Source organism: Coffea eugenioides, chromosome 7, assembly GCF_003713205.1.
Source record: "Coffea eugenioides isolate CCC68of chromosome 7, Ceug_1.0, whole genome shotgun sequence".
Taxonomy (NCBI): Eukaryota; Viridiplantae; Streptophyta; class Magnoliopsida; order Gentianales; family Rubiaceae; genus Coffea; species Coffea eugenioides.
Window position 1 is genome coordinate 4,187,565 of NC_040041.1, and position 18,157 is coordinate 4,205,721.

The window sequence follows — 18,157 nt, forward strand, 5'->3', positions numbered from 1 at the left end:
TGGTCGGGTTCGTTTTCATTCTCTCCCTCCGGGCCTCGTCCGCGCCCCCTACCTCTACCTCGACCACCGGCGTCCATTTAAGTTCAAAACGGTCTATAATGGAAACAATGTGTGTGTTTAGTATTGCGGATATAAGCGACATAAAGAAATCGAGCCATAATAAGAAGTACAAGAAACACACAAAAGATAACCTCAAAAAGGTCATACTACATATATACAAGTCATTTACAAAACACGCCAAAACAATACACAAGTTAACCGACATCCGGTCGGTTCAAAACCCAATACATACAAGAGCACTACGGCTCCAAAATCTGACCAAATCCACCATATAACACAACCCAAACGAGTAGCAGAGGAGTAAACAAAAATCCCAGAACGGCCCTACACGCCTCCCCTAGGGCCCCAGTCCCCAACCGATCCTAGGGTGTCGACCTCGTCCATCGGCTCCAGGCCGATAGCACGAGGCGGTGCCTCAGCAATCATGTCTAAGAGAGCCTCGCAATCAAGCATGATCCCCTGAACGCGTTCTCTCATCTGCCTCTTCATCGCTAGAAAGTGCTGCTGTGTCTCGTGAAGCTGCTGACGAAAGGCATCAGTCCTTTCCTCCTCCTCTCTCAGGCTCTGCTCAGTCTCTCTAATGCGCATGGCCTGCCCATGGCCTACGTGTCTGGCCTCTGCTAACGAACGGCCCAAACGCTCGTTCGCCTTAGCCAGGCGACGGCGCTCGTCATCGACAGCTAGAACCACCTCATCCGGGTAGCCAAAGGTATGCCTGCACTCACATGGCCGATTCATTCGGCCAAACGGTGAGTACATCACATAGGGCCCCTCGGCCCTCCTCTGGAATCGCAGCACTCGACGGCGCAATACCTGATTAACCGGGCCCCCAGCGCTCGGAGGGCGCGGTCCTGATCCGGATCCACTAGGCTCACCAGGCTCCATCCCTACAAAATTTTAACATTATCTGGTCAGTTTGACGGCATTTCAGCTTAAACGAGATCATTCAATCTTAAAAGAATCACGTAACCCTAATGCCTATTACATATGTCCCAAGTGTCCAAATCCGCTAACTTAGGCGTTCTGATACCACCTGTGACGACCCCACCGTACCCAGAGGCGTACCAAAGAGCTTAGCAGGCCGTCTGCCTAGCTCGCGCTAGGACTCAAAATCAAAACTAATAACAACTAGTCACGGCTCTTCTTCTTCTTCTTCTTCTCTTCACGGTTCTCTTCTCTTTTCTCTCTCTCTCTCACGGTTCTTTTCCTCTTTTCTTTCCTTTGTTGTTTTAACTCTAAGACTTATGCTTCTATGGTCTCTTATGTCTTAAGATTATAAGACATCACAACTCCCAACAACTATAGATATTTTGAAGTCTTGGCCAATCACAAGAAAGTATGCCAATTGCCTTTAAGTCCTTGCTTCCATGATTTCTTACTTTCTCAACTCTTGCCCAACTAACTTTCCTTTTCTTTCAAACTACTCCATAGAGCATATAATTAACCTAGGCTAAAACTCCTAATCACACTTAGCAATTACACTAATCACCCTTAACCTTACTTACCTATTCCATACCAATCTTTATCACACTTAAAATTCGACAAGTAAACACTTCCATGTCACACCTAAAATTAGGGTATAATTCCAACTTAATCATTCTAATTCACCACTTAACTAGAGTTTTTCCTTGATTAGGGTTTTCTACCCTTTTAAACCCACTTAACCCTATATAATACTATACGAAAACATACATACACATATCTAATACACATCTGAACATTCAATTGCCTTATAAATGGCTAACCAGGGTTTTGCTTTAAAATTTTCGATTTTTGAGCAATTAGGGTTTCTCAAATTCCCAATTAGGGATTTTCGGATTATTTGGAATAATAATCACAGTAAAACTTATTATTTTCACATAAAATCACAATTTAGGGCAACCGGGGTCTCACAAATGCTGAGTTCGAATTGAACTTGAACTACTTGATTGAGGTTTCGAGTCAAGCTTGAATATGTATATCATATATTCAAGAACTCGTTGAATTATATCAAGTACTCAGTGTAATATTTAATTAATATATTATAAATAATTAAATTACCTTTTTAATTTGCTTATTTGGAATATTTACGATCCTAACCATTTGTCAAGTTTGAGTACTTGAGTTTGAGCTCCCCAACTTCTCGAACCCTATCGAGTCGGGTTCGAGTGTTTCCAGTATAACGTTGAGTTGAGCTCGAGTTTTGTTTAAATAACTCGTCCGAGTACTGCTACTAGGCATTGAGTCCAAACTCGAGTATGGCAAATAATAGCATATTTATATATTTTATTTATGTAAATGTCAATTTTCTGCATGTATTATAAAATTATAAAACCAAATCTCATAAAAAATAATTTTGACAAATATATTTAAAACATTTTAAAATATTTATTTATTATTGTACATGCATTGAGTATGTCTTAAGCACTAATTATTATTATACATATACTATATATAAAGGGAGAGGTGGGAGTTTGGAACATAAGTTTTTTTTGCCACTTTTTATATTTCCAACTTTATTCTGGTGAAAGTCATTCATAAACTTTTATTTGGGGGTGAATAATTATTATCACTTTATAAATTTTCATTTTTACCCTTATGAAAACTGTTATTACTTTAATTACCTACATATGTTGTCAAGATAACCACCCATGACCATTTTACTTTTAGCTATTTAAGCATATATTTTCAACATAATTATCTCTAAGGATTATAACTTCTAATATAGAATTATTTTATGAAATAATTTTTTTGGTCAAACATATGAAATAAATTTAAAAGATCAAACTTTGTTCCAGCAATAAAAATTTTACGAGTGTGCATATAGCACTAGTTATTATTACGGCGTGGAATTGAAGCTTTTATGAAATTGAAGGAAATTAGGTGAAACAACTATTGAGGGAAAAAATGGCATTGATGGAATTTAGCTTAAAAAACAAGGCTGATGCATGAGGCAATATGCTTAAAATTTTTACGGAAATTGCGTTGTGGTTTTCTAGAATGAGAGCCAATAGAATTCTTTTCTGACATAGTAGTATGATCTTCAAAAATTTATTTCTTTCTCTCTCCTCTCATTCTAACTGGTTTTTAACACAGACCATTTTTCTTCATCTCTCTCTCTAAAAACCCTAATTCAACACTTTCTCTCCTCTCTTTCGAACATGACAAGATCAGGTATTTCCGCCTTCATTGTATTTCCATTGCAATTAATTTTTGCTTATATTTTCTCACATGTGTGATTGAATTGTGTACAAGCACTTCTAAGCTTATTGAGATTTGTATAATTCTGTTGAATCAAGTTGTTGATTGTCTGAATTATGGTTGTTATTGGTGTAATTAATCGCTAGTTGTGTTAAAGATTGGATTTTGGTTGTTAAATCACGGGTTTGAATGAATTTTGGATTTTGGAGGTTCTAATTGTTGTTTGCTAATTGGTTGCATTGGATTGTTTTGTGGATGCTGACTTTATGATTTGATGCGGTGTGGGGATTGCTTAGATGACGAAATTTCGGTGATTCATGGAAAATCTGATGTGGGTTTTGGATTTTAGTGATGAATATGAATTTTTTGTTTGGTGGAAATTTGAATTTTGTGCTAAATAGGTGCTTTTGATTTGTGTGGTTTGTAGAGTGAATGCTGTTTGAGCGATCAGTTGTTGCTGCGTAGATGTAGAGAGAAATGGAAGCTAATACTTGTGATATAAATCACTTGGATGCTGATGTGCTTTTACCGCCTCGAAAGCGGCTTCTTGCTGGGCTGAAAAGACAGAATTCTGATGTGAATCCGCAAACTCCTACCAGTGCTTCTAATGGTGGGAGCGAATTTGATTCCCGCGTTAATAATTTAATGAAATCTCATTTGAGTAACCCTAACTTATCAAATGAGGAGATTGTGGAGGCGTCTAGATTGGCTGCCGTAGAAGCAGCCAAGGCAGCACAGGCTGCTAGGGCCACAGCTGAAGAGAAAGCTGCAAAAGCAGCTAAGGCAGTGGCTGCTGCAAAGAGTGCCCTAGAATTGGTTGCTACTGTCTCTGAGGAGATTGATAATGGAGAAAAATACTTGAAGAAGAACAAGATGAAGAAGCATGTACAAGTCCAAACTTTGTATAATAAGCCAAGAGGGTCTCAAGGATGGAAAACAGATGAAGAATTAGCTCGAAAGTTGCATCGGGCCATCAACAGTTCCCCGAGAATATTGAAGAACACTTCTACTTCTGACTCCAAAAGTCACAAACATAAGAAACTTAAAAGGTCATCTTCTTTTGAGAAGACAGCAGTTAGTAATGGTGGTACTGTTTTGCATGTAAACCAGGCTTTGGCTAGCAATGGTAATGGTATAGCTGGTGGGATGGATCATGATGGTTCTGTCCAGGATGGTTACAGGGCAAAAGTAGATTTAAACATACCAAATTTCAATAAAGCTGATGGACAGAAGATGGAAAGTAGGGAAATGTTGAAACATAGTAAACCTGACTTACTAATCATGGAAAATGGGGAACCAGATGCAGTTCAATCGAGTATGAAAGTTGGGGTTGATGATGATTCTGGCCTTGGTAAAAAGAAGGGGAAGATTAAGCAGAAAAAGTTGCCTTTGAGCATTTGTAGTATTAGGGATCTAGAGAACCCTAAGGAGGATCTGAAATCTAAGAGCTCGTCTACAACTGACAACAATAGGGCCAAAGTTATTGGCAATAGTAAGTCCATCTTTTCTGTAGGGCCTTCTAGTGAGGGTGTCATGCCAGTTGAGAGAACATCGATGTGGAAGTGTCAGGCATTCAAGGCTCCTGCTTGTGTCAAACAAAATAAAGTGATGCAGTCTTAGTGTTCATATCTGAATTTCAGCAATTGGCGGCTGCTATTGTAGGAGTTGTGAGCTGTGGTAGTTTTTTAAATTTATGCATTTCATATAGATTTGATCCCCCCCCTCCCCCTCACCCTGTTGGTTTTTTGCTTGTCAATGGCACTGTAAGACTTGAAGTTACTTATGTGTATATTGAAGTTTTTTCAAATTGCTTGCTTATACATTTTGTGCCAACATCAATGTTTGGTTTTGCCCCAAAGCTTGAGATCAAGGCATACATAAAATTTGAAATGTTCTTGATATGTTTGATGGTCATATCTGCCGGAGATGATGTCAGCTTGTGTAAAGTATTGCCGCATCAGATAGTTGAAATTATCATCATTGGTCAAGTGCAACAGGGGAAATGTCTAGATTTGTGGCCGTAGCCTCCATCCTTGATCACAGGGCTATTTGTTAAATCAGTTCAAGTTCTTAGTGAGTGGAACTTTTTGGACCTGTTTTAGGTGGTCTGTACTGTGGCATTTTTGTATGGATTGTAGTTTTTTTCTAATGTTTGTTCTTGAGTTGTTTCGAGTCTATACTACCATAACACACAAGCGTGGCAGATGACAGATAGTAATAAAGGATATAACATGTGCAAGTCTTGAATGATGATAGCAGTTCTGACATTGGGGATAGCAGTTTGTGGCGGTTTCACCTGGCTGTTTATGGATGCCCACACAGCATTGCTATTTGGGTGGTCTTCTCGTGGTTTGAAGCATAACTGCCCAAGTGTCCTGTTGGAAAGCCCCTTAATGATGATCTTCCTGCAGACGTAGGGAAATGAAATGTTGAACAGACATGGGGGAGAGGTGTTGCTATCCGTTGCTTATATTCTGAACCCGAACTCAATCTGATTTGCTTTGACAGGCAATAGAAATTTATCTCACTGGCTTCAATTCATTCTTCCACTTTTAGCATCTTCTCGATCAGTTTGCAACATTAGGTACTTTGAAGTCGTGTTTCTAGAATTCAACCTCTGTTGAAATCATCACTCCTTAATGGTGCTAAAGTCAAAACGAAGGAAGATGGTGTTGGGACCTTGGGGTATTAACAGTACTGTCATTATGCATGTGCGCTTTGTTTTTAAGGCAAATTGAAGGAGTGTAATTAGGCCTATCCCCGATTTTCTTTTTTTTTTTAATACTCTGATAATTATGGAAACATTGGTTTTATTTCTAAAAACATAAGAAATAACATCCAATTGTTGTTTGGTGTGCCATCACAGCTACCTCTATCAAGTTGGTCAACCATGAAGTTGAGTGTTGTTGATTAGGTCATTGATAAAATCTTTAAAACGATAGTATTGCTATTATCTTATAAATTTGAAACTCATAACATCTTAGAGTCTTTTGGTAGCTAGTTGCCATCCACTTGAAAACATGAAATGTTATGCAGAACTCTGAAATTTTTCAAAAATTCACTTATGGAAAACGTCATTCCAACTTAAACATTGACTTGCTTCTTTAATATCTTTATTTTTTCAACCAAAAAAGTTCCTAAGTGCAAACAAATTCTAATTTTTAAAGAATGATTAAAGTTGGATAATCTATGCTTTACCATTCAATGTTTTAACTTGGAATATTCTCTAGTTAGCCTGCTGTGAGGTTTATCTCAATTCTCCAATCATATTTATTTAGGGAAAAAATAACGGAGAAAACAAAGGGGGAGAGAAAAAGCAACAAGTTTAAAGACAGCCGCTTCTTTATTCACTTCCTTTCTAGGTTCTTATTTGTAAGGAAAAAAGATTATTTTGGTCCCTCATATTTGGAATCTTGGCCACTTTAATTCTTTATATATTACCATGATTTTTTTAGTCCCTTATCAGTAACCAAAAAAAAAAAAAAAAACTCAATCTAAGACTTCTAATGAAAATTTTAAAAACTCTAACGGAGTTAGTCACTTGCACAATATGTGCACCATTGAAAATGACCATGTTGATTCATATTTGTTTGGATTGGGTTTTATTTCCCCAAATTTATTTGCTTACATCATCATTACAATTTTCAATACACCTTTTTACCTTCCCAATTACCTTTTTATCTCACATACATCATATCACAAAAAGTGCTACAGTAAAAATATCTCTAATAATTCACAATCCAAACAGAATATCTTCAGAATCGTGTCCAATTTTACCTCTACGTATGCCGCCACATTCCAATTAGGTGTGTGCGTGTGCTTTTTTTTTTATGCTATTTTTTTTTTGTTTTGAAGATAAACTTATAATGTACGGAACCAACTATATTCAGGTCTTTTGATTTCCTATTAAAAGTTTGTAGTGAGTTTATTTTATGAAAGTGACAGTTCAAGTGGTCGAAAGTATAAAATTCGAAACCACCTTGAAGATAACAGACCAAAACAGTCATTTTTAACATTGCACATGCCCTAAACGTGACTAACTCCGTTAGAATCTTTCAATTTTCTATTAGAGGTCCTGAATTATTATAATTAGTAGAGGTCCTAGATTATTATTATTTTTTATAAAGATAAGGGATTAAAATAGTCGTGGTTATAGATAATAGGCTAAACTACCAAAATCCTAAAGGCATGGAACTAAAATGGTCGTTTTCCCTCCTGTTTATATTTATAGAGAGAGAGAGAGAGAGAGTGTATGAACAAAAAGAGTACTCATAAATTGGTAAGTCGTAACTCTCTGGATGTTGCTTGAAAAAATATGCTACTAGTAGGTGTATTAAATTTAATAAAAATGCTCAGTGTATTCAAATATTTCACAAAAAGCAAACCTCAAAAAGAACATCAAAGCATTTTCGGAAAAGAATTGTATAGAATTTCAAACAATATTAACCCTTTGCATGAAAAAAAACAGAAGTTGTATAATGATTCGCATCTCTCTCTCTCTCTATATGTATATATATATACACACATATTGAAAAGAATAATAATATTGCTGTTTCTTTTTTTAAGAATAATATATTGTGATCTTGGAGCATCATTCTTAAGCTGTATGCATGGGCAGTTAAGCACATCTTGCTCAGTGTCGACAAAATACGTGGCACGTTGGCTTGACGAAGACACCCGATCTAATACAAGAGAATGGATTTAAATAGTTCGGCCAACATCTGACGAAAGAGAAAATTTTGGTTAATTATGATGACTCTATGTCTGTCTACAAAGAAAACTAGATCAAAAGGCAATCGCTTTAGTTTCAAATTAATTAATTAGTAATAATTTTTATTTTGAGTTCAAAATGCAAAAATTTACCTAAGAAGTTTGTCTGTTTACTTCATGTTGACTACATTCATACCTCTTGTAGAGCATTTTTACATGAAATGCATGTATAACAGGTAGAAAAGTATATAGTGAGCACGAAATTAGGATAGAAAATTTGTGAAAAACTGTTAAACATGATTTACTGTACAGGTGTAGTCTTCACTCTTCAGATTATTGTGATATATCATTCTAACAAGGATATTTTATTTTTCCTCTCAAATTTTGACCCTAAATTTAATTGTTACCATCTCTCCACAAAAGTATTTTAAAATATTTATTAAAAAATAAATAAATCTTATATACACTAACACTAACACTATATATGTTATCATCATTGGATTCAAGACATGTGTGCAAAAGTTGGAATTTAATTTCAAATTTTACATAGTTATCGTTCAGTAAAAACTGACAGTATATACACTATTATTATAATAAAAATTAATCTAATTTAAGCACTCACATACAACTTGTTGCAAATTATAGTTGACAATTTTCGTAATTCGTCTTTGAGAGTCCTATTTACATTATAATTTCAGCATAGTGCAGTTTGGACGCTCAACGACAAGAAAATGTCCTGGTAAATTCCGCAAAATGTTCGAGGAATACAGGTAATATATCAGGAGTTGGGAAATCATCCAATTTTGCAAAAGTTGAGGATAAGATGGCTTGTCAATGAGTGTGGTTACTAAAAGAAGAACATCCTGAGTGGGTTGCCAAACAAGAAAAGAAGACTCGTGACAGTTGTATCTGTGATCCCAGAAGGGACTCCGAAGTCCAAACTGTGCAGCGCGCGAACTGGGCTTTCATTGTCAACACTTTCCGTAGCAGAAATGCAATTTGCAAGAAATCACTTGCGCCCGTGCATTTCCAAACAATATTTCGGGGCAATCTCACATTCTGCACATCTCATTTCCTTGAGAAAACTACACAAGATTATCCTGTTCCAATTTCAAGTATGATAGTGAAACTACAACCGGGCTAGAAAAGGAAAAGCTCTCTTCCAGGTCACGAGCAAACCAGAGGATAGTGTAAACGACACTTCATTCACCTGGCCTACGATTCCGACGCATCTAATTGGCTTTTATCCGATATTGCTAATATTTCCTCTTTTACTTCTAACCGTATGCTGCTGAGTTTCAAAAACATAGACATTACTTATACAGAACAAATGCAAGAATACATTATGTCAAGTAGGTAATCAAGGTCAATTTGCAAAATTTCAGTTACAGTTTCAAATTCCCAAAGATACAGCACTTGTACAAATTATGAATTAGTTGAAATTTAGCAGCCGGACCACCCCAAAAGCGAGTCAATAATGTCTTTCCATAACTGAGATATCTAAGCATCCATAAAAAACAAAGTTGATCGTGAAGGCAAAGCAAGCAGCTGCGATCCCATTATAGGACACCACAGGCCAATTGTTCAACTGCCGGAGGACCACTTCAGTAACGCAACAGCGGAAGAAGCTTACACTTCCCATCTCAACATTCCACTTCTTCCAGTTGCCAGCTCAGGTTCCTCATCAGGCAATCATTGTCTTCCACTTGCCAGTTCCTCCAATATATTTGAGATACAAGGCAAGAACTCAACGTCAAAATCAAAGAATACTTGCACAGCCAGATAATCTGTCACTGAGTGTAGTCATATGATGATATCGAGTAGTTGTTCAGCTTCCTGTTCTCAAGAAGGGGATAGTTTCTGTAAGCCACAATTAAGGCTGCCTGGTAAGTAAAAACGTTAAAGGCTAACCAAATTTGTGGACAGAGGTGACAACCATCTGGAATGCCTTTGCGCTACATAAATCAGCATCCAGGTCAATCTTCATGCATATCATTTCCTTGTGGAAATTCTTAACTATATTACATCTTAGGCAACAAAAAGATCAGGTACTATTACGACTTCAAAAAAACCCAAAAATAAACCATATGGAATAGTTATACTGGTAGACACGGATGTAAAGAGGTACTGCAACCACCAAACCAATCCACCTACTTCACTTACCCACCTTAATCTGTAGGTTTCTCATCCCCACACTCACCTTGTCAATGGTAGGCTCACTTTTCACCTCATTTTTTGTCGGATTGTCCATATTTAGCCATGGGTGTTGTAGACACTGCTGAGCAGTTGGTCTCTTCTCTGGTTCAAAATCAAAAAGAGGACAAAGGAACTCTGCAAACTTTTTAGCATCTGTCTCAGAAAATTTGTACTTATCAACAAGTAATCGATCAAGTGGCCAGTATTTTAGCCTTCGGATTCTCTTTAAATCTCCATATCTATCAAAGTAATCCTTGGACCGAGCCCCACCAGTGGCAATCTGTCTCAAGAATAAATTTGGAACAGAAAATAAAATCAGAAATTAGATTTCTTTATCAATGGTTTTCACCAAGAGAGAGGAGGCAGTATATGCACTCACCTTCCTAGGCATCTTACCAAGGAGTTCCATCATCAAAGCGAGATGATCCTGCATGCAAAATAAACAATAAAAATGCAGACTCAGATGATAAATCAATAGTGAAGAAATACCGCAATGTTAGCTTAAAATAAAGGAGATTTGAAAGTGGTGAGAAATCACTGGATAATCGTTGGGCTCCTAGTGGTAATGTGCAAGTCAGCAGATTTAACCTTTGGCATTACTAAAAGCATCGAGGTGTTTACCTCTAAATTAGCTTGAGTTTTAAAAATGTGTACTTAGAATTTTTCTTAAAAAGCAGAAAAAACAACCAAGATCAAGACCATAGGTTATCCATGACAAGATGTTTTTATTAACCAAAAAAACCCATTGAACTACCAATATGGCTTTCGTGTAGAAGCAAACTTTCATCCTTTGTTCTCATTTTCTCTTTGCCTCTAAAGAAATCCAAGAAACTTAACACCTCACATGCAGGCAGGAAGAAAACTTTTAAATTATTGGATTATGTAACAAGACAATGCATGAAGTCAAAATATTTCCACTACCTCATCATCACTGTAACCTTGTCCTTCTTTTGGAGTAAACAGCATTTCACCAGTAGCAAGCTCAACAGCAGTACAAGCGAATGACCACATGTCAGCAGAAAAAGAATATCCTGATCTAAGTATGACTTCTGGAGCTCTGTACTGTCTTGTTTGAATTTCTTCGGCAAATTGCTTATCCGACCAACATGCGTTTCCAAAATCCACGACCTTACATCTGACATCGATTCCATCCAGGGATCTATCTGGCTTGGGGGTTGTTCCTACCCCACCCATTGAAGCTCTTCTTTCTGATATCCTAGCCACTGCTCTTCTTGCCCTTTGTTTGAGCTTCTTCTCAACAAGATTTATTGCTGCACCTCCATTTAGGTTCCCCTCTGGCCTTTCAAGAATGGGTGTCATTCCTGATTTAACTGGGTCTTTGGAAGGATTAATGGTAGAACACAGGAGAATATTTTCAGGCTTTAAATCTGTATGTATAATTCCAAGCTCCCTATGAAGGTAATCAAGTCCAGTCAAAATGCATTTGCATATTTCCCGAACCTTATTCAACTCAAGGCCTTTGTAGCGGTTATATTTGATCAGCCGCAGCAAGCTATCACCAAGAAATTCCAGGACCATGCATAAATGCTGTCCATTTGGGCCTGCGTGCTTAAAGTGGTCTACTAAGCGTATGACATATTTGCTATTAGAGGCATCACCGTCAGCAATAGCAGAAAGAATTTCAATTTCGTGGAGAGCAGCTTGAGCAAATTGTGGAGCACTTTTTTGGATCTTCAGAGCAACATATCTCTGTATAAGGATGGAAAAAATGAAAAACAATGATCAGCACCAGAAAAGCATCCAACCTGATATAAATAGGACACTTTAGACATAGGCAAGTGAATTTACCAAAAGTTTATCTAAAACATACCATTATGCAAGGCAAGTTGAAATGGTTCAGAGCTCCTCAACATATACACATTGTGCATTACCTCAAAAATAGAAACTAACAGGCTGCCAACTAATGACAATATTGACTTTATTATTCTATCATCATTTGTCCATTTTAGCTAAGACTGACAAGAAACCGAATTTGCAAACCACTTTAATCCAATTAAAAACTTGTTATCAAGAATTCAGGCTTCAGCACCAAAACTACTTCATGATGCCTATTTACATGACTATATTTAGTTTAAATCCTCAGCAACCAGTGGTAGTGATAAATGCTAGAAAACAATTTCAAATGATCATCAAACACATTTGGGGAAGGGGGAAGGGGGAAACTTTTAGTCCGCAACCACAAGCACGAGTAACTTCGTACGTAATTCAAAGCTATTCCAACTGCTAAGGACCTTTAAGCTCACATTTCCAAATCCAAGAAGAAATTAGCTCAGATATTAAGCATTTAAGCCGCATCACAGGTGAAACACCGACACAGCATGCATTAAAATCTTCAGTGAAGCTTAAGAAATGATACTACTAATGCCTTTGTACCTAATTTAGATACGACTGCCTGCCAGACGAATTTAAAATATTTAAAACAAAATAAAAGAACTGGAATCCAGCTCTCTGATCAAATGATTAATAAGGAAAAGGAAAAATTGGATAACATATTGTCATATAAGCACCTGATCATTTCAAATAATAAATTCATAGTATATTTCCGAATTTGGCAGCAAACACAAAGATTCCGAATCAAATCAGTCCACAATAATTAAAAAAAAAAATTACTTTCATAACTACAGCAGCATACACGGTGATCTCCATTTAAATAATTCTAATGTCATCCAGTTTATGAATTAAAAACTACAGTATGCAAATTAACTCAAAAATTAAACGGAAAGCGTACAGATGATCGAGTATCATAAGCCAGCCAAACGGTGGAGAACTGTCCCCAGCCGAGTTTACGCTGAGCGATGTATCGTCCACCGGCGAACGAATCGCCGACTCGCACCGCGTGGTATCCACCTTTTCTGTAAGAGTCAATTCCCTCATCCTCATCCTCCGACGCCGACGACGAAGAACAAGACATGATTGATCGATGTATATAATTTAATGCAAAAGCCGATCTCTCCAGAAATTGATCTTCTTCGCCTTCTTATCTCCAAATTACAGCAGAAATGAAGCTGAAGCAAGCTAAAAATCAGAAAATAATTTAGAAAGGAATGAAAGACTTGAAAAAAAAGTGGGAGAGATATATTCAGAGGAAACTGAAAAGAAGGAAAAGAACTGATTTATGTTGCTTTGCGAGTTAACTGTTTAGTATGGCATGTGGCCTTCAACACAAGGCTTCTCCTGTTTTTGCTCTTGTTTTTTCTCTCTTTTTTTCCCATTTTTCTAATACATATTTTTTATTTTTATAATTTTTAGTGAAAATAAATCAGGGTGAAGGGGTTGAATTTGCTTTCCGACTTTACCCATTTTGGGTTAATGTGGGAAGTCTACTTTTTATGGTCCTTGCATCTATGATTGTAAAATACTTCTATATTTTTACCTTGATTATTTATAGACATGAAAATTGGACTTGGCTCAAAAAATTATTTATTTGGAAGAGTTTTACAAATGACAATTGAGAAACATGTTTGGAGAATTTCTAAAGAGCAATATTATGTTTTAGAAAATTACATTCCAAACAGAATTATCCTAAGATTTTACTATCTAAAGAGCTAGTGTCAAGGAAATTTGTTGGCAACATACAGGGCTTGTTCTCAACTAATTTTTTGGATCTGATTTTAGCTTTTGATTTTTAAAAATCTCAACTCCTTTTAGAAATCTGATTTTAGATTTTTGTTGGTCCGAAAAAAACTAAAAATCATAATCAGGTTTGGGTTGTTTTATGGTTCTGATTCTAGATTATTTTGTTGTGAAAATAAAAATACCCTCACAATTTTAGTATAATCACTAAAGTGTCTACAAGTCAGATAACCTATTCTTCCTCATCCCAATCTCTCATTCCTCCAGTACTAATCCCAATCTCTTTTATATTAATCCAATTCTCAAATATACTAATCTCTCCTATATTAATCCAATTTTCTCATACTAATTTAATTCTCAGATGTAGTAATCCAATTCTCATCCAATCTCTATAATTTACTCAATGATTACATTTAATTTTTATAAATAAAGTAATTAATTATTTAAAAATTTATTCATTTAGCACAAATTTCTAAGTTTCTGGCACATAAGGATTATTTGGTCATTAACTTGTCAAAATTAGCTTTCCAACTTTTTTAAGAATACCTATGCATTCATTAAAATGGTTTTTCTAACGGCAAACGAGAACACATAAGTTAATTTTAAAAATTCGATTTTTAAGAATCAATCAGACAAAATCAGAAGCGGTTGAGAACAAGTCCATACTATACATGTGGATTTTATGTAAGCTTGAGGTATAAAACGATTGGATTTCTTTTAGGTTTGTTTAAATATATGATTATTTAAAAAAAAATTCATACTTGCATCATAAACAAGCTTTTCAATTATTCTTTAGTTTTTCAAATATTTCTTTATCTCAAATACATCGTATCATAAAAAAATACTGTTATAATTATTTCATATAATATTTTAAATAGTACTGTATTCAACTAATGTTTTGATAGAGTATTTTTTGAAATATTATTTAGAATAAGTACTGTAATACTTTTTGTGATGTGATATATATAAGATAAAAAGATGGTAAAAAATATATTAAAAAAATGAATTAAAAATATATTTATAATACAAGCGAAATATTAATTCAAACAAGTATTCGATAACGTTATTAGATTTGAACATAAAACTCGATTCTCAATGTGTTTCTTGGTACGTCATGTAACTTTTTCTATCACGTAACTGTTTGGATTGAGATAATTTAAAACAAAATAATTTACTTCACAAATTTCAATTACCTTTTTATCATCCCAATCACCTTTTCATCTCACATATATCACATCATAAAAAAACTACAGTAATTATTTCAAATAAATCATCCAAACAAACTCTTATCCAAACAAACTCAAATTGTGTATGTTTGATGGCGGCATAAAACAGGTCTATTAGTTGGGGTGGAGTAATCGATGGGGAAGATGTTGATATGCCTTAGCCAACCGCCATCTGCTTTAATTAAATCGGGAAAACAAATGATTAAGGTGGATACTATACCCTTAATGATAATCTATGTATGCTGAAGATAAAGAAGAGCGAATTCAAATAGAAAATTTTGTTGCACGCAACGAATAAAAGATTGTTGATGTGGAGTTTGTGCCTTTAGCTTTTTTTTTTTCTTTCTCTTTTTTTTTTTCTAGGTAGCATGGATTGACATCTTTTGAGTACAGTTGCTTCTACCCCGTATTTCATAGGTTCGTGCATTTGCGGTATTTGACAGACGACACTAGTGTAATGTAGCCTAATTCTGTCGTGTTAAAATTTGGCTTGATCCATTAATCATGCTTAATAATTGTGTTGAGGTTGATTGCACTTTTTCTGTGGTCAAGCCAAACTCAATTAATTTGTTTTTAATATGTTTATGCTTTTTGAACCCAACTTCGATATTTAATGACTAAGGTGAACCTTGACCGGAATTAGTTGGATTAGTTCAAGAACCAACCCTTAATTAGCATTTAATGTATAGTCTCCGCTTGAGTCAAGTATCAAACAAAAGATCCCGTTTAGATTATTATCTTTAACATTTTTTATATAAAAAAATATATTATAACGATTTAATGTATATAAGATAAAAAATATTTATAAAAAATATTATTTTTTTTTTCTCAAAAAATAGCAATTCAAGTATCTAACATCATCCTTGACTGCATTAAATAACAAACAAAGAAATAACTTTAAAGGCCAATTGCAGACTAGGACAGAAGATTATTTGCCCAAATTTATTTGCTTACATCATCATTACAATTTTCAATACATCTTTTTATCTTCCCAATTACTTTTTTATCTCACATATATCACATCACAAAAAGTGCTACAATAAAAAATATCTCAAATAATTTACAATCCAAACACACTATAGGTTTGTTTGGATAGGAAGTTATTTGAAATGTTTATTTTATTTGGAAAGGACGTTATTTGAAATAATTATTGTAGCACCTTTTTTATGATGTAATATATGAGAGATAAAAAAATGGCTGAAAATTGTGTGTATGATGCAAGTAGAGGTGGCAAAATGGGCGGGATGGGCGGGATTTGCTTGGATTTGTGATGGAACCGGGTCATATGGGTTTGGGCCCAATCTTACCCATATGTATTTTGGGACTAAGTTGGGCGGGATCACTTTGGGATGGGTTTAGATTGATCCCGCCCAATACCCAAATCTATTTTCTACATATTTTTTTCCTTTAATTCATTTTTATTTTTTATATAATTTTAATATTTTTGATTTATTAAATTTTTTTAAATTTTATTAAATAAACATGCAAGTGCTTTATACTCAGGATTCCCATCAAAAATTGGATTAACAAATAAACGAAAAAATAGATATACAGTCATATTCCAACATATATCAAGATGGCCAAGGTACTTAAGGTATTGAATATTTATTCTCATCATTGTCCAAAGATGACAGGTCTAAATTGACTGAAATGTTGAAAATTCTTGTGGATAATGATCAGGAAAACTACTAGATTATATTCTCTAGTATGACTATAAAAATTGTTAAAGATAATTTTTGAATCTAAGACTCCGTTTGGATTGGCTATTTTTTCAAAAAATAAGTTTTTCAAATACAATGTTACAGTAATATACAAGAACTCAAAAAACATCCCATCCATATTAGTATATCAAATATTTCAAAAAAATTTTATAGTAAAAATTTTTCATATATACTGCTATAATAAAATTTTTCAAAAATACCCCCCAAAAATAGTTAAACCAAACAAAGCCCTTGTTATTTGAGCCCAATGGGTACCCAAGTATTTCCCAAGTATTCCCATCAATTAATGGGTACAATTGGGATTTGTCCCATTTTAAACCCAATATCAAAATCCAATACCCATCCCGCCCAAAGTCCCCATGAGCATGGGTAACCCATTGGAACTTGGGACAAATTGCCACCTCTAGATGCAAGTAAAACAAAATCTGAAATTATTATTTGAAAATCTTGCAATCCAAACAAACCCAAGAGTGTGACTCCAGATGTTTAAAGGTCATGATAAATCCTCGGTAATTATATTGAACCGTCTAAAACCATTTGTCCATTTAAGCCACTCACCCCAAGGGGAGGGGGAATGAACAATTAGTTGTTCAATTATACCAGAACAACATAACACCTTCTGTAGTCCATCGTAAATTGTTTGTATAATATTAAGCAAATATGTTAAAATCAATTATTATTTACGTGAATTCTATATATAATTATGCGTATCAAAATTTCGTAAAGTTGTTATATTCATCCTTGCATTTAAAAACTTTGAGCCATCATTGAATTTGTTTGAATTGTAGTTTATTTTTTAATTTTTATTTACTTGTATCATTAACATATTTTTAATCATCTGTTTTATTTCACATATATTATGTCAAAAAAGTGCTATAATATATATATGAGAAAAATGCAATTTTGGTACCTAAACTTTGACGCATGAGCGGTTTTAGTCCCCAAATTTTGGACGAAAACAAATTTGGTACCCGAACTTTCAAATTTTGAGCACATTAAGTACCCTTGGCAATTTTTTCCCAAATTGTTACCGGAAAAAGCCACGTGTCCGGCCAAAATGGAATAAAAAAAGGTCAAAAATGCAGTTTTGGTACCTAAACTTTGACGCACGAGTGGTTTTTGTCTCCAAATTTTGGACGAAAACAAATTTGGTACGCGAACTTTCAAATTTTGAGCACATTAAGTACCCTTGACTATTTTTTCCCAAATTATTATCGAAAAAAGCCATATGACAGTCACGTGTCCGGCCATAATTGTATAAAAAAAGGCCCAAAAAATATCAAATGTCATTCTAATACTAAGTATTAAATTTAAGGACTAATAGCGTAATAAAAAAAAATCCAAGGACTAAATAACATCACATGAGTCAACAAAACCCAAGAACCGATACAAATGAGCTCCAATTCCAGACAAATTTTGTGACTTGATTCTTAGATTAATGAACTGGAATTGGAGCTCATTTGTATCGGT

At 34.9% G+C, this 18,157-nt stretch overlaps 2 protein-coding genes across 3 annotated transcripts; one reads left to right on the plus strand and one right to left on the minus strand.

The window, feature by feature from the left end:
* The first annotated feature begins 3,015 nt into the window (after positions 1–3,015).
* LOC113778045 lies at positions 3,016–5,073 on the plus strand. Its single transcript, XM_027323297.1, has 2 exons — positions 3,016–3,213; positions 3,668–5,073. Exon 2 carries the CDS (start codon positions 3,718–3,720, stop codon positions 4,858–4,860), a length of 1,143 nt encoding a protein of 380 aa, XP_027179098.1. The 5' UTR covers positions 3,016–3,213; positions 3,668–3,717; the 3' UTR covers positions 4,861–5,073.
* Positions 5,074–9,271: 4,198 nt separating this feature from the next.
* LOC113778675 (SRSF protein kinase 2-like) lies at positions 9,272–13,301 on the minus strand. 2 transcript variants are annotated; one of them, XM_027324153.1, is made up of 5 exons: positions 12,896–13,301; positions 11,068–11,856; positions 10,526–10,573; positions 10,151–10,426; positions 9,272–9,786 (listed from the first exon to the last, which is right to left on the minus strand). In XM_027324153.1, exons 1-5 carry the CDS (start codon positions 13,076–13,078, stop codon positions 9,754–9,756), a joined length of 1,329 nt encoding a protein of 442 aa, XP_027179954.1. In that variant the 5' UTR covers positions 13,079–13,301; the 3' UTR covers positions 9,272–9,753. The 2 variants fall into 2 exon arrangements, with proteins under 2 accessions (XP_027179954.1, XP_027179953.1); XM_027324152.1 differs by having other exon boundaries at positions 9,272–10,426.
* Between the last annotated feature and the right edge of the window lie 4,856 nt (positions 13,302–18,157).